Source organism: Aegilops tauschii, chromosome 6, assembly GCF_002575655.3.
Source record: "Aegilops tauschii subsp. strangulata cultivar AL8/78 chromosome 6, Aet v6.0, whole genome shotgun sequence".
Lineage (NCBI taxonomy): Eukaryota > Viridiplantae > Streptophyta > Magnoliopsida > Poales > Poaceae > Aegilops > Aegilops tauschii.
The window spans coordinates 447,426,967-447,443,968 of record NC_053040.3 but is presented as its reverse complement, the minus strand read 5'-3'; the positions used below and the strand labels follow the sequence as shown (position 1 = coordinate 447,443,968).

The following is a 17,002-nucleotide window of genomic DNA, read 5'->3' as shown; positions in this document are numbered from 1 at the left end:
CAGGCTCCCTCTATCAACAATAGAGATCCCTGAACTCATAAATCCAGAGCCATGCAGAAAGATTTAGTCATGTGTTTGGCAAAATCATGCCATGGGCGCCCTTTGTACAAGGTAATTATTGTAACACATAATCTACATGGGCATAAGCAATTTTTCACAAACAGTAGGTTGTCATTAAGTATAACTTTATGCTGCCACAAAGAAGAGTAGGTTACAAAATAAAATGTATTTGAGAATGGATAGATATTTTCCTTTTTCAATGACCATCCGGGTATCCACGTGATAACAGAAAGAGAAGTGCTTCTATATTGAGACATGAAACTATTTTACATGAGTTTCAATGCTTCATAATTTGATGGTAACCACATTTATGCATTGTTCATCATACTATGCTAACCATGTTTGTCGTCATGATCATGGTGACAGTGATGCCCATGCTCATCATGTGGCTCTTGAGAGGCAGTATTCAATGCTGAAACATAACAAAAAATCCAGTTTTGTAAATTGAGTAACCAAAGCTGAATTTCAATGATAAAAAAACAATTGCTGGTGATTGTGTTAAATCATCACCGCACCCGGGCCACCTCCTCTCCCCGCCTCCCTCCTGCCCGGGCACCTGCCCGACCCGCGCCCAACCCGCACCCCCGCCGCCTCCCCTTCCCTCCTGCCCGGAGGCCACCGCCGCCTCCCTCCTGCCCGGGCCAGCACCTCCCCTCCCCTCCTGCCCGGGCCTCCCCGCCGCCTCCCGTCCCCTCCCGGGCCACAAACGGGCCGACTGTAAGCACGGGCTAAATTTGGCCGACAAACATAAAATGACAGTAATGGGCCGTAAGTAACCGAATGTTGGAAATGAGCCCAAGAATAAATGGGCCCTGAGAAGGCCAAAAGATAACATGGGCTGGAAACGGCCCAACGGAATAATGGGCCGTTAATGGGTATAAAGTGATACACTGTTCATTACGGGCCAGTTTCACCATGGGCCGTTAATGGGTATAAAGTGATACACTGTTCATTACGGGCCAGTTTACCACGGGCCGTTAATGGGCCGAGAGTAATAAGGGCCTCATATGGGCCGAAAGACGTCATGGGCCATACATGGGCCGGAAGTTAAAACGGGCTGGAATTATATTGGACGGCCCAGATGACGCTACTGGGCCTAATTCGGTTAGGCCGTAAACGGGCCCTGGGTTAGCGGGCTGTAAATGGGCTATATGCGAACAGGCCGTTAACAGGCTTGTCGTGGGCCGGCCCGCCACCTTTTGACCAAGTCAAACGGGCCGGCCTTTTCACAGGAATGGGCCTCTGTTGGGCCGTGCCACGTGTCGACGTATCATAGGCGCTTTGGGTCCAATGAGTGGATGACATCTGTCCCAAAGGTGAGCCGACACGTGTTTCCTCCAGCCAATGATGATTTTACACGTGGAAAATCCCCATTGGTCGTGGTTGTTAACGGGTTATCGGATCAAAAACCGGACCCGATAGCTTAACGGCTTTCCGTTACGGTGGATGCCATGTGTCGGTCACCCTTGATGAAAGCACTTATGTGACGCGCGATTTATCGTCATGGAAGTGGACACTTCCGTGATGATAATTTTGGTAATGTCATGAAACACTTCTACGACAGCACAGGTATGACTATCTTGATTCTGTCATAAATTTGTCATGGATGTACATGCATGACAAAAAACGCGACCTACTATGACAAACACGTATCATCACGGAAGTGTATTTTTTTGTAGTGTTGGTGCTGATCATGTTTTGCTCGTGAGAGAGGCTTAGTCAACGGGTCTGCAACATTCAGATCTGTACGTATGTTGCAAATCTCTATGTCTCCCTCCTTGACTTGATCATGGATGGAATTGAAGCATCTCTTGATGTGCTTGGTTCTCTTGCGAAATCTGGATTCCTTTGCCAAGGCAATTGCACCAGTATTGTCACAAAAGATTTTCATTGGACCCGATGCACTAGGTATGACACCTAGATCGGATATGAACTCCTTCATCCAGACTCCTTCATTTGCTGCTTCCGAAGCAGCTATGTACTCCGCTTCACACTTAGATCCCGCCACGACGCTTTGCTTAGAACTGCACCAACTGACAGCTCCATCGTTCAATATAAATACGTATCCGGTTTGTGACTTAGAGTCATCCGGATCAGTGTCAAAGCTTGCATCGACGTAACCATTTACGACGAGCTCTTTGTCACCTCCATAAACGAGAAACATGTCCTTAGTCCTTTTCAGGTATTTCAGGATGTTCTTGACCACTGTCCAGTGATCCACTCCTAGATTACTTTGGTACCTCCCTGCTAAACTAATAACAAGGCACACATCAGGTCTGGTACACAGCATTGCATACATGATAAAGCCTATGGCTGAAGCATATGGAACAACTTTCATTTTCTCTCTATCTCCTGCAGTGGTCGGGCATACAAAGTGTTCCTCTGGTATTCGGGAGTTGCATAATCTCATAGTCATAGGAACATGTATAAGTCATGAAGAAAGCAATATCAACATACTAAACGATCGAGTGCTAAGATGTGATTGACTTGACCCATTCCGTTAGCTTAGCACTCGATCGTTTAGTATGTTGATATTGCTTTCTTCATGACTTATACATGTTCTATGACTATGAGATTATGCAACTCCCGTTTACCGGAGGAACACTTTGTGTGCTACCAAATGTCACAACGTAACTGGGTGATTATAAAGGTGCTCTACAGGTGTCTCCAAAGGTACTTGTTGGGTTGGCGTATTTCGAGATTAGGATTTGTCACTCCGATTGTCGGAGAGGTATCTCTGGGCCCACTCGGTAATGCACATCACTATAAGCCTTGCAAGCATTGTAACTAATGAGTTAGTTGCGGGATGATGTATTACGAAACGAGTAAAGAGACTTGCCAGTAACGAGATTGAACTAGGTATCGAGATACCGACGATCGAATCTCGGGCAAGTAACATACCGATGACAAAGGGAACAACGTATGTTGTTGTGCGGTCTGACCGATAAAGATCTTCGTAGAATATGTGGGAACCAATATGAGCATCCAGGTTCCGCTATTGATTATTGACCGGAGAGGTGTCTCGGTCATGTCTACATAGTTCTCGAACCCGTAGGGTCCGCACGCTTAAAGTTACGATGACAATTATATTATGAGTTTATATGTTTTGATGTACCGAAGGTTGTTCAGTGTCCCAGATGTGATCACGGACATGACGAGGAGTCTCGAAATGGTCGAGACGTAAAGATTGATATATTGGAAGCTTATGTTTGGACATCGGAAGTGTTCCGGGTGAAATCGGGATTTTTCCGAAGTACCGGGAGGTTACCGGAACCCCCCCCCCCCCCGGTAACTTAATGGGCCTTAGTGGGCCTAGGTGGAAGAGAGGAGAGGAGGCTAGGGCAGGGCCGCGCCCCCCTTCCCCCCAGTCCGAATAGGACAAGGAGAGGGGGACGTCGCCCCCCCTTCCTTCCTCCCCTCCACATCTTCCCCTCTTCCACTCCTAGTCCAACATGGAAAGGGGGGAGTCCTACTCCCGGTAGGAGTAGGACTCCTCCTGGCGCGCCACACCTCCTAGGCGGCGCGGCCTCCCCCTTGCACCTTTATATACGGGGGCAGGGGGGCACCTCTCGACACACAATTGATATACGATATTTTAGCCGTGTGCGGTGCCCCCCTCCACCATATTACACCTCGATAATATCGTAGCGGAGCTTAGGTGAAGCCCTGCGTTGGTAGAACATCATCATCGTCACCACGCCGTCGTGCTGATGAAACTCTCCCTCAACACTCGGCTAAACGTGTGCTGAACTCGGAGGTGTCGTGCGTTCGGTACTTGATCGGTCGGATCGTGAAGACGTATGACTACATCAACCGCGTCGTGTTAACGCTTCCGCTTTCGGTCTACGAGGGTACGTGGACAACACTCTCCCCTCTCGTTGCTATGCATCACCATGATCTTGCGTGTGCGTAGGAAATTTTTTGAACTTACTACGTTCCCCAACAGCGAGGGCCTTCATCTTGTGCATGTACTCAGCCGCGAACATCTCCTCCTTCCGCAGCGTCTGGAGTTGACGCCGGATGTGACGGACGTTGGCGCGACTCTGGGTGCCGTACATGGCACCGACGGCCGTCCATACTGCCTGCACCGTCTCGCAGCTGATGAGCTGACAGGCGATGTCCTCCTCCATGGAGGTAAGAAGGAGGCCCTTGACCTTCTGATCCTGAGTCCACCAATGATGGTATGCCGGATTAGCGGCGGTCGTCGCGGCGTCGCCAGTCCCGACGGTGATGGTCTTGTCGGGTGCCCCCGTGGTGCCGTCTAGGTAGCCATGGAGGTTGGCGACGGCTAAGACGGTGCCAGCGATGCCTCCCCACAGCATGAAGTTGTGGCGGCCAAGGCTAACGCAGATCGCCGGAACGGCGAGGGCGGCGGGAACGGTGGCAGCCGCAGGCGAGGTGATGGTGCCGACGCTGTTGGAGAGCGAAAGGGCGGCGGACGACATCGCGGCGGCGCGGAGGAGGACAGCGCGCGGCGGCGGAGAAGAAACTCGCGGCGGCGGATGGATCGGGCGGCGCGTAGTGTGCTAAACTCGGAGGTGCTGTGTGTTTGGTACTTGATCGGTCGGATCGTGAACACGTACGACTACATCAACCGCGTTGTGTTAACGCTTCCGCTTTCGGTCTACGAAGGTACGTGGACAACACTCTCCCCTCTCGTTGCTATGCATCACCATGATCTTGCGTGTGCGTAGGAAATTTGTTGAAATTACTACGTTCCCCAACAGTGGCATCCAAGCCTGGTTTTATGCGTTGATGCTATGCACGAGTAGAACACAAGTGAGTTGTGGGCGATATAAGTCATACTGCTTACCAGCATGTCATATTGTGGTTCGGCGGTATTGTGAGATGAAGCGGCCCGGACCGACATTACGCGTACGCTTACGCGAGACTGGTTTCACCGTTGCGAGCACTCGTTGCTTAAAGGTGACTGGTGGGTGTCTGTCTCTCTCACTTTAGTTGAACCGAGTGTGGCTATGCTCGGTCCTTGCGAAGGTTAAAACAGCACCAACTTGACAAACTATCGTTGTGGTTTTGATGCGTAGGTAAGAACGGTTCTTGTTAAGCCCGTAGCAGCCACGTAAAACTTGCAACAACAAAGTAGAGGACGTCTAACTTGTTTTTGCAGGGCATGTTGTGATGTGATATGGTCAAGACATGATGCTATATTTTATTGTATGAGATGATCATGTTTTGTAACCGAGTTATCGGCAACTGGCAGGAGCCATATGGTTGTCGCTTTATTGTATGCAATGCAATCGTCATGTAATTGTTTTACTTTATCACTAAGCGGTAGCGATAGTCGTAAAAGCAATAAGTTGGCGAGACGACAACGATACTACGATGGAGATCAAGGTGTCGCGCCGGTGACGATGGTGATCATGACGGTGCTTCGGAGATGGAGATCACAAGCACAAGATGATGATGGCCATATCATATCACTTATATTGATTGCATGTGATGTTAATCTTTTATGCATCTTATCTTGCTTTGATTGACGGTAGCATTATAAGATGATCTCTCACTAAAATTTCGAGATAAAAGTGTTCTCCCTGAGTATGCACCGTTGCGAAAGTTCTTCGTGCTGAGACACCACGTGATGATCGGGTGTGATAGGCTCTACGTTCAAATACAACGGGTGCAAAACAGTTGCACACGCGGAATACTCAGGTTAAACTTGACGAGCCTAGCATATGCAGATATGGCCTCGGAACACGGAGACCGAAAGGTCGAGCGTGAATCATATAGTAGATATGATCAACATAGTGATGTTCACCATTGAAACTACTCCATCTCACGTGATGATCGGACATGGTTTAGTTGATTTGGATCACGTAATCACTTAGATGATTAGAGGGATGTCTATCTAAGTGGGAGTTCTTAAGTAATATGATTAATTGAACTTAAATTTATCATGAACTTAGTACCTGATAGTATCTTGCTTGTCTATGTTAATTGTAGATAAATGGCCCGTGCTGTTGTTCCGTTGAATTTTAATGCGTTCCTTGAGAAAGCAAAGTTGAAAGATGATGGTAGCAATTACACGGACTGGGTCCATAACTTGAGGATTATCCTCATTGCTGCACAGAAGAATTACGTCCTGGAAGCACCGCTAGGTGCCAGGCCTCCTGCAAGAGCAACACCAGAAGTTATGAACGTCTGGCAGAGCAAAGCTGATGACTACTCGATAGTTCAGTGTGCCATGCTTTACGGCTTAGAACCGGGTCTTCAACGACGTTATGAACGTCATGGAGCATATGAGATGTTCCAGGAGTTGAAGTTAATATTTCAAGCAAATGCCCGGATTGAGAGATATGAAGTCTCCAATAAGTTCTACAGCTGCAAGATGGAAGAGAATAGTTCTGTCAGTGAGCATATACTCAAAATGTCTGGGTATAATAATCACTTGATTCAACTGGGAGTTAATCTTCCGGATGATAGCGTCATTGACAAAATTCTTCAATCACTGCCACCAAGCTACAAGAGATTCGTGATGAACTATAACATGCAAGGGATGAATAAGACAATTCCCGAGCTCTTCGCAATGCTAAAGGCAGCGGAGGTAGAAATCAAAAAGGAGCATCAAGTGTTGATGGTCAGTAAGACCACTAGTTTCAAGAAAAAGGGCAAAGGGAAGAAGAAGGGGAACTTCAAGAAGAACAGCAAGCAAGTTGCTGTTCAGGAGAAGAAACCCAAGTCTGGACCTAAGCCTGAAACTGAGTGCTTCTACTACAAGCAGACTGTTCACTGGAAGCGGAACTGCCCCAAGTATTGGGCGGATAAGAAGGATGGCAAGGTTAACAAAGGTATATGTGATATACATGTTATTGATGTGTACCTTACTAATGCTCGCAGTAGCACCTGGGTATTTGATACTGGTTCTGTTGCTAATATTTGCAATTCGAAACAGGGGCTACGGATTAAGCGAAGATTGGCTAAGGACGAGGTGACGATGCGCGTGGAAATGGTTCCAAAGTCGATGTGATCGCGGTCGGCACGCTACCTCTACATCTACCTTCGGGATTAGTTTTAGACCTGAATAATTGTTATTTGGTGCCAGCGTTGAGCATGAACATTATATCTGGATCTTGTTTAATGCGAGACGGTTATTCATTTAAATCAGAGAATAATGGTTGTTATATTTATATGAATAATATCTTTTATGGTCATGCACCCTTGAAGAGTGGTCTATTTTTAATGAATCTCGATAGTAGTGACACACATATTCATAATGTCGAAGCCAAAAGATGCAGAGTTGATAATGACAGTGCAACTTATTTGTGGCACTGCCGTTTAGGTCATATCGGTGTAAAGCGCATGAAGAAACTCCATACTGATGGACTTTTGGAATCACTTGATTATGAATCACTTGGTACTTGCGAACCGTGCCTCATGGGCAAGATGACTAAAACACCGTTCTCCGGAACTATGGAGAGAGCAACAGATTTATTGGAAGTCAAACATACAGATGTATGTGGTCCGATGAATATTGAGGCTCGTGGCGGATATCGTTATTTTCTCACCTTTACAGATGATTTGAGCATATATGGGTATATCTACTTAATGAAACATAAGTCTGAAACGTTTAAAAAGTTCAAAGAATTTCAGAATGAAGTTGAAAATCATCGTAACAAGAAAATAAAATTTCTACGATCTAATCGTGGAGGAGAATATTTGAGTTATGAGTTTGGTCTTCATTTGAAACAATGCGGAATAGTTTCGCAACTCACGCCACCCGGAACACCACAGCGTAATGGTGTGTCCGAACGTCATAATCGTACTTTACTAGATATGGTGCAATCTATGATGTCTCTTACTGATTTACCGCTATCGTTTTGGGGTTATGCTTTAGAGACGGTTGCATTCACTCTAAATAGGGCACCATCAAAATCCGTTGAAACGACACCTTATGAATTATGGTTTGGCAAGAAACCAAAGTTGTCATATCTTAAAGTTTTGGGTTGCGATGCTTATGTGAAGAAACTTCAACCTGATAAGCTCGAACCTAAATCAGAGAAATGTGTCTTCATAGGATACCCAAAGGAGACTGTTGGGTACACCTTCTATCACAGATCCGAAGGCAAGACATTCGTTGCTAAGAATGGATCCTTTCTAGAGAAGGAGTTTCTCTCAAAATAAGTGAGTGGGAGGAAAGTAGAACTTGATGAGGTAACTGTACCTGCTCCCTTATTGGAAAGTAGATCATCACATAAACCAGTTTCTGCGACACCTACACCAAATAGTGGGGAAGTTAATGATAATGATCATGAAACTTCAGAAGTTATTACTGAACCTCGTAGGTCAACCAGATTAAGATCCGCACCAGAGTGGTACGGTAATCCTGTTCTGGAGGTTATGTTACTAGACCATGACGAACCTACGAACTATGAAGAAGCAATGGTGAGCCCAGATTCCGCAAAATGGCTGAGGCCATGAAATCCGAGATGGGATCCATGTATGAGAACAAGTATGGACTTTGGTTGACTTGCCCGATGGTCGGCAAGCCACTGAAAATAAATGGATCTTTAAGAAGAAGACTGACGCTGACGGTAATGTTACTGTCTATAAAGCTCGACTTGTTGCAAAAGGTTTTCGACAAGTTCAAGGGATTGACTACGATGAGACCTTCTCACCCGTAGCGATGCTTAAGTCTGTCCGAATCATGTTAGCAATTGCCGTATTTTATGATTATGAAATTTGGCAAATGGATGTCAAAACTGCATTCCTGAATGGATTTCTGGAAGAAGAGTTGTATATGATGCAACCGGAAGGTTTTGTCGATCCAAAGGGTGCTAACAAAGTGTGCAAGATCCAGCGATCCATTTATGGACTGGTGCAAGCCTCTCGGAGTTGGAATAAACGCTTTGATAGTGTGATCAAAGCATTTGGTTTTATACAGACTTTTGGAGAAGCCTGTATTTACAAGAAAGTGAGTGGGAGCTCAGTAGCATTTCTGATATTATATGTGGATCACATATTGCTGATTGGAAATGATATAGAATTTCTGGATATCATAAAGGGATACTTGAATAAGAGTTTTTCAATGAAAGACCTCGGTGAAGCTGCATATATATTAGGCATTAAGATCTATAGAGATAGATCAAGACGCTTAATTGGACTTTCACAAAGCACATACCTTGACAAAGTTTTGAAGAAGTTCAAAATGTATCAAGCAAAGAAAGGGGTCTTGCCTGTACTACAAGGTGTGAGATTGAGTAAGACTCAATGCCCGACCACTGCAGAAGATAGAGAGAAGATGAAAGATGTTCCCTATGCTTCAGCCATAGGCTCTATCATGTATGCAATGCTGTGTACCAGACCTGATGTATGCCTTGCTATAAGTTTAGCAGGGAGGTACCAAAGTAATCCAGGAGTGGATCACTGGACAGCGGTCAAGAACATCCTGAAATACCTGAAAAGGACTAAGGATATGTTTCTCGTTTATGGAGGTGACAAAGAGCTCATCGTAAGTGGTTACGTTGATGCAAGCTTTGACACTGATCCGGACGATTCTAAATCGCAAATTGGATACGTATTTACATTGAACGGTGGAGCTGTCAGTTGGTGCAGTTCTAAGCAAAGTGTCGTGGCGGGATCTACGTGTGAAGCGGAGTACATAGCTGCTTCGGAAGCAGCAAATGAAGGAGTCTGGATGAAGGAGTTCATATCCGATCTAGGTGTCATACCTAGTGCATCGGGACCAATGAAAATCTTTTGTGACAATACTGGTGCAATTGCCTTAGCAAAGGAATCCAGATTTCACAAGAGAACCAAGCACATCAAAAGACGCTTCAATTCCATCCGGGATTTAGTCCAGGTGGGAGACATAGAAATTTGCAAGATACATACGGATCTGAATGTAGCAGACCCGTTGACTAAGCCTCTTCCACGAGCAAAACATGATCAGCACCAAGACTCCATGGGTGTAAGAATCATTACTGTGTAATCTAGATTATTGACACTAGTGCAAGTGGGAGACTGAAGGAAATATGCCCTAGAGGCAATAATAAAGTATTATTTATTTCCTTATATCATGATAAATGTTTATTATTCATGCTAGAATTGTATTAACCGGAAACACAATACATGTGTGAATACATAGACAAACAGAGTGTCACTAGTATGCCTCTACTTGACTAGCTCGTTAATCAAAGATGCTTATGTTTGCTAGCCATAGACATGAGTTGTCATTTGATTAACGGGATCTCCTCATTAGGAGAATGACGTGATTGACTTGACCCATTCCGTTAGCTTAGCACTCGATCGTTTAGTATGTTGCTATTGCTTTCTTCATGACTTATACATGTTCCTATGACTATGAGATTATGCAACTCCCGTTTACCGGAGGAACACTTTGTGTGCTACCAAACGTCACAACGTAACTGGGTGATTATAAAGGTGCTCTACAGGTGTCTCCAAAGGTACTTGTTGGGTTGGCGTATTTCGAGATTAGGATTTGTCACTCCGATTGTCGGAGAGGTATCTCTGGGCCCACTCGATAATGCACATCACTATAAGCCTTGCAAGCATTGTAACTAATGAGTTAGTTGCGGGATGATGTATTACGAAACGAGTAAAGAGACTTGCCGGTAACGAGATTGAACTAGGTATCGAGATACCGACGATCGAATCTCGGGCAAGTAACATACCGATGACAAAGGGAACAACGTATGTTGTTGTGCGGTCTAACCGATAAAGATCTTCGTAGAATATGTGGGAACCAATATGAGCATCCAGGTTCCGCTATTGGTTATTGACCAGAGAGGTGTCTCGGTCATGTCCACATAGTTCTCGAACCCGTAGGGTCCGCACGCTTAAAGTTACGAGGACAGTTATATAATGAGTTTATATGTTTTGATGTACCGAAGGTTGTTCGGAGTCCCGGATGTGATCACGAACATGACGAGGAGTCTCGAAATGGTCGAGACGTAAAGATTGATATATTGGAAGCCTATGTTTGGACATCGGAAGTGTTCCGGGTGAAATCGGGGTTTTTCCGGAGTACCAGGAGGTTACCGGAAACCCCCCCCCCCCCCCCCCGGTAACTTAATGGGCCTTAGTGGGCCTAGGTGGAAGAGAGGAGAGGAGGCTAGGGCAGGGCCGCGCCCCCCTTCCCCCCAGTCCGAATAGGACAAGGAGAGGGGGGCGGCGCCCCCCTTCCTTCCTCCCCTCCACCTCTTCCCCTCTTCCACTCCTAGTCCAACATGGAAAGGGGGGAGTCCTACTCCCGGTAGGAGTAGGACTCCTCCTGGCGCGCCACACCTCCTAGGCCGGCGGCCTCCCCCTTGCACCTTTATATACGGGGGCAGGGGGGCACCTCTCGACACACAATTGATATACGATATTTTAGCCGTGTGCGGTGCCCCCCTCCGCCATATTACACCTCGATAATATCGTAGCGGAGCTTAGGTGAAGCCCTGCGTTGGTAGAACATCATCATCGTCACCACACCGTCGTGCTGACGAAACTCTCCCTCAACACTCGGCTGGATCGGAGTTCGAGGGACGTCATCGAGCTGAACGTGTGCTGAACTCGGAGGTGCCGTGCGTTTGGTACTTGATCGGTCGGATCGTGAAGACGTACGACTACATCAACCGCGTTGTGTTAACGCTTCCGCTTTCGGTCTACGAGGGTACGTGGACAACACTCTCCCCTCTCGTTGCTATGCATCACCATGATCTTGCGTGTGCGTAGGAATTTTTTTGAAATTACTACGTTCCCCAACAGCGAGGGCCTTCATCTTGTGCATGTACTCAGCCGCGAACATCTCCTCCTTCCGCAGCGTCTGGAGTTGACGCCGGATGTGACGGACGTTGGCGCGACTCTGCGCGCCGTACATGGCACCGACGGCCGTCCATACTGCCTGCACCGTCTCGCAGCTGATGAGCTGACAGGCGATGTCCTCCTCCATGGAGGTAAGAAGGAGGCCCTTGACCTTCTGATCCTGAGTCCACCAATGATGGTATGCCGGATTAGCGGCGGTCGTCGCGGCGTCGCCAGTCCCGACGGTGATGGTCTTGTCGGGTGCCCCCGTGGTGCCGTCTAGGTAGCCATGGAGGTTGGCGCCGGCTAAGACGGTGCCGGCGATGCCTCCCCACAGCATGAAGTTGTGGCGGCCAAGGCAAACGCAGATCGTCGGAACGGCGAGGGCGGCGGGAACGGTGGCAGCCGCGGGCGAGGTGATGGTGCCGACGCTGTTGGAGAGCGAAAGGGCGGCGGACGACATCGCGGCGGCGCGGAGGAGGACAGCGCGCAGCAGCGGAGAAGAAACTCGCGGCGGCGGATGGATCGGGCGGCGTGTAGTGTGCGCGCGGCGGCCCTGTGACTAGCTAGCAAGCAAATGGATGTGCGTAGCTAGCTAGCAAGCAGCGGCGGCTATGCGGAAGCTAGCTAGCAAGCAGCGGCGGGGACGCGGAAGATGGGATCGGGCAGCGGCGCGAGGGACGTGCGGCGGCGGCCCGACCTGGCTGATACCAAGTTGAAGAGGTAGGTTTAGGGTTTTGCGTGGGTGACTAACATCCAGTCTTACGTCTCTTTATATAGATGATCATAATACAATTACATACGTATACTAATACATGTACATGTACAATATGCTAGACCCTATTTTACATATTTGAGTACTGGTACCATAGACTAGAGGGGGGAAATTATCACACGACTTGTGTGAAGTGTCATTTGGGCTGTTGTGATTGTGAAACGCTACGTCACTTGTGCCTTCTCCTGGTTGGCGGGATTGGGGTCGACGATCAGCGGAGGTTTCTAAGCTCCCCATGCTCTTCTTCTTCCTTCGGTGTATCGATTTATGCCTCCGTTGTGATCGAGTCACTGCTTATGCCCGCGGAGCTCTCCAGGCACTCTTCCGGCGTTGCGGCCTTCGGGCCCTCTCATATATGCTGATCCGCTGAAGCGTTCTTTTAGTTAGGTGCCAATAAGATGGCGAATGCGAGAGCTCGACCCACCATAGCCATGGCCATCGTCCTCGTCGCCACGCTCTCGGCCTCCCACACCGCGTCATGCCTGGTTCGGCCGCACGACGTCGTCGGCTGCCAGCCCAGCGGGTACCTCCCGGGCAGGTCCAGGCACTGCGAGACGAGCAACAGCCCGGACTGCTGCGTCGACGGCAAGCAGTACCTGCAGTTCCTCTGCTCGCCGCCCGTCTCCTCCGCCACCTGGGCCGTCCTCACGGTCAACGGCTTCGGCAAGGGCAAGGACGGCGGCCTCCCATCCGAGTGCGACGGCGCGTACCACGACGACTCGGAGATGGTCGTCGCGCTCTCCACCGGCTGGTTCAGCGGCATGTCCCGCTGCGGCCGCAGCATCAAGATCACGGCGAAGGGCGGCAGCTCCATGCACGCCAAGGTGGTGGACGAGTGCGACTCCGTCCACGGTTGCGACGCCGAGCACAACTACGAAGAGCCATGCGCCTACAACGTCGTGGACGCCTCGCCGGCAGTGTGGGACGCCCTAGGCCTCGACCAGATCATCGGTTTGCAGGATGTCACCTGGTCTGATGAGTAAATAAGTTTGTTTCACCGTATAAATATGGGAATGATAAATCCGACGTTCGGATTTTAAGCATGGCAACCTTCTCACTAAATATTTACTTTTCGATTCTTTTCTTCTTCTAAAGTTATCATTATTTCTGTAGCTCTATTTGGATCCAAATGTTGTTTTTCTATCGATGGTTGTTCAATAGTGAGATTCTCCTATTTCATTAAATTCACCTTGGCATCCACAAGCTCACGGATCTATTATATATTCTTACCTCTCGTACACAATATTGATTTGATATAGACATTTTTAAAGTGGACATAAGATTTGTCTTAAGGCTTCTAAAATCAACCTTGGCAAGTTTTATATACATTAAAAAGAAGTGGGCCTTAAGCTAATAATCGTATAAGACCGAGTCCATAGCACATAGCAAACAATTGCTTCTCTCTCCTCTACATGTGAATACCGAATCGGCATCTTGCCACATGATACGCGACTCCAACTACCTCCCGGATCGCTCACAGTCATAGGCGAAGAGGCCGCTGCCCCTAAAGGCCTTCACCACCGCTATTCCCTTCCTCGCGCCGTCGAAGGAGGCTTCCGGGCTAAGCTCCACGGCGGACGGCGGAGGCGAGGACGTGTGTGCCTCACCTTGGCGCCTCCAACTCGTACCTTAGATCCAACGTCCCGTAGTTGTCATCTGCTCTCTGCCAGCATGTGCTGACCCTTTAATGGCTAATCAAACTCGTCGTTGCCAATGCAGAGGCCGAATGTGTGCTCATTGTGTTTGTATCCACCTGATACTTCATTTTTAGTCAATAAATCCACTCTTTATCAAAGAAGAAGAAGAAGAATACATCTAACTACATGTTTCACCAAAATCTACCTTTCAAAGAAGGTGTTAGAGTCATGTCGACCGTGCAAATAAATGTAAGACTTTTGCATGTTCTCAAAAAAGGAATCATGTCGCCCGTGCTATAGAAATGACTTCAACAAGACGGATGGAGCTCGATTAACTCTGTTGCGGAGACTATGATAATGATGTGTCTTTTACATACTCTTCATTCGCTTGATGCATACTTTAACCTCGAACAAGACACTATGGAGGCAACCCACATAAATCTGCCGTGGTTACATTGTTACCCATAGTACTTCTGGAGTTGTAGTGCTTCCACCATTCAGCAACATCTTTCATAAGAAGAAAAAGAGAGACCTTGTGTGGGTATTTAATTAAATAAACAATGTATATACAGAAATTAACCAGAATATAATGTGTGCTTGCGTACCTTATAAGCTTCACTGATGAAGACACTAGGCCATCCAGCATATGGCAGATAGCTGTTAGCATTGGACAAAACACAAAAATTAACCATGCAAAGACATTAATGAATTGAAACGGTAGAGAAAGGTATATATAAAGCCATATTAATACACGTCCAAATTCGATAGTAGACGCATGATAAGAGATAACAACCCGCCACGTACCCTGCAACCCGTCCAATAATGTCATGCGGTTGAAGCCAAAGCTGCCCGCTCGCATAGAGAAATCGGTCATCCACTGAATTGTTGTCTCCTTTGGTGAGTATTCGGATTTCTCGAGTGTCTCGATGCTCGTAAACCTAGAATAATTTGAGAATATCATTTTCAAGGCAAACAAAATATAACATATGAACTTTTAATGATTTGATTGGTGTGTAGCAAGAGATACTAGAGGCCGGGCTTGCCGTTACCTTGATCACACGATGGACAATTGGATGTTCAAAGCCATCAACTTTGAAAAGAACGACCTCTCCTTCGCGGAAAGGTTCATTGCTCATGTTGTGCACAAACACCATATCGCCCTGCAAAATAAGCACATATCCCATGCATGCATCTATCAATATATCGGTCGAAATCAAAGGGGGCGACAAACTGAAGCACACATTTAAACTAAATAAATTGTATCACGTACCTTTTTAATTGCAGGCTCCATACTTTCCGACAAAACCGCCATCGCCGGTGACTTGACACCCGTCACTAGCATCATTCCCTCGGGCACCAACACCAACAACACAAGGACCATAACTGCATTCCAAATTTAGTTAAGAATTCTCCAAAAAGAGAAGAACAGATAGACACATTATCAACGCTGAAGAACAAAGAAAAAGAGGCATATATATGTACTTACCGAGGAAGGTGATGGATCGGGTGAGCACATGCCGGATCTTCATAGCCTCCTCTCGGCTGGACGATGGAGAAAACACAAGCTAGCTTTCTGATCTTCCAGCGAACGTCTGGCCTTGTTTTGCAGCTAGGTAGGTAGGTAGGTTATGAATATATAGGCAAAGCTGCGCGAAGTACTCTACTCAGTCGATACGAATTGGTGACGGACACCATCGATCACCACACGTACGGGATTCGGTCTCCGTGTCCGACTCCGACCGTGCAATGGAATCATATACCGTGTCCGTACGTACGTGCGGTTTGCAACTGATTTATCCCTTGGGTTTATCATTAATTACGTGCGCTTGGTAATTACACCCAGCTACGGTATTCTGAGAGTCCGCCACCACTATTACGTGCCATGCGAATAGCTGTGAAGGTCTTGCCATTTGTTCAAGGTGCTTGAGCTTGCCAAATGCCAATGGGGCAACGGTATTGTATGCTAGGTTGATCAAGTTGTTGACTCATAGTATGAGAACAGCAGTGGACGGCACGACGGCCAGGTTCCAACAATGAAACGGTCAGGTCGATATACATACACCTCGCGTTTCACGCTTCATGTCAGTTCAAGCACAGTTGAGCCTCAGCATTTGCAGAACAAGTTCTGGATCACTAGTAGAAAACAGGGCTTAGGTCACAGGATAGTTTTCACATTAGCCCCGGTTCAGTCACGAACCGGGACTAATGTGAGCATTGGTCCCGGTTCGTGAGCCCAGGGGGCCGGCCGGGGCCTCGTGGGCATTGGTTCCGGTTCGTATGGACCCTTTGGTCCCGGTTGGTGGTACAAACCGGGACCAATGGGCCACGCTCCTGGCCCACCACCCTTTAGTCCCGGTTCATACCACAAACCGGGACTAAAGGGCTGGTCCTAGTTGCGGCCAGTGTTTAGTCCCACCTCGCCAACCGAAGGGCGCTCACACCAGTTTATAAGCCCGTCCCTCTATGCCTTGTTGAGCTTCTCTTAAAGTGAAAATAGATGCCCTTATACAGGAAATTTGACCTAAATTCATAGTAAATTTCATAGAAATTTATTATGAATTTAGGTTGAATTTTCTCTATAAGTGCATCTATGTTCATTTTTTTATATTTATAAAATAAATAAACCTTAATAAAATAAATAAACCTTAATAAAATAAAATAAAATAAACTATAGTAACTACAATAAATAAACCTTAATAAATTAAGTAAAAATAGCAGCAGTAAAATAAAAAAAATACCAGCAGTAAAATAAATAAAAATAAAATAA

General features: G+C 47.1%; 3 protein-coding genes across 3 annotated transcripts; 1 reads left to right on the top strand and 2 right to left on the bottom strand.

Moving 5' to 3' along the window:
- Positions 1-392: 392 nt before the first annotated feature.
- On the bottom strand, positions 393-4,505 carry LOC141026162 (uncharacterized). The gene is made up of 2 exons (XM_073502145.1): positions 3,992-4,505; positions 393-472 (listed from the first exon to the last, which is right to left on the bottom strand). The coding sequence occupies exons 1-2, from the start codon at positions 4,503-4,505 to the stop codon at positions 393-395; spliced, it is 594 nt and encodes a 197-aa protein (XP_073358246.1).
- An 8,524-nt stretch (positions 4,506-13,029) lies between these two features.
- On the top strand, positions 13,030-13,581 carry LOC109787209 (putative ripening-related protein 5). Its single transcript, XM_020345763.1, has one exon. It carries the CDS (start codon positions 13,030-13,032, stop codon positions 13,579-13,581), a length of 552 nt encoding a protein of 183 aa, XP_020201352.1.
- A 943-nt stretch (positions 13,582-14,524) lies between these two features.
- On the bottom strand, positions 14,525-15,844 carry LOC109787208 (uncharacterized). Its single transcript, XM_073500694.1, has 6 exons — positions 15,722-15,844; positions 15,506-15,618; positions 15,285-15,395; positions 15,040-15,173; positions 14,841-14,892; positions 14,525-14,767 (listed from the first exon to the last, which is right to left on the bottom strand). The coding sequence occupies exons 1-6, from the start codon at positions 15,762-15,764 to the stop codon at positions 14,654-14,656; spliced, it is 567 nt and encodes a 188-aa protein (XP_073356795.1). The 5' UTR covers positions 15,765-15,844; the 3' UTR covers positions 14,525-14,653.
- Positions 15,845-17,002: the final 1,158 nt, after the last annotated feature.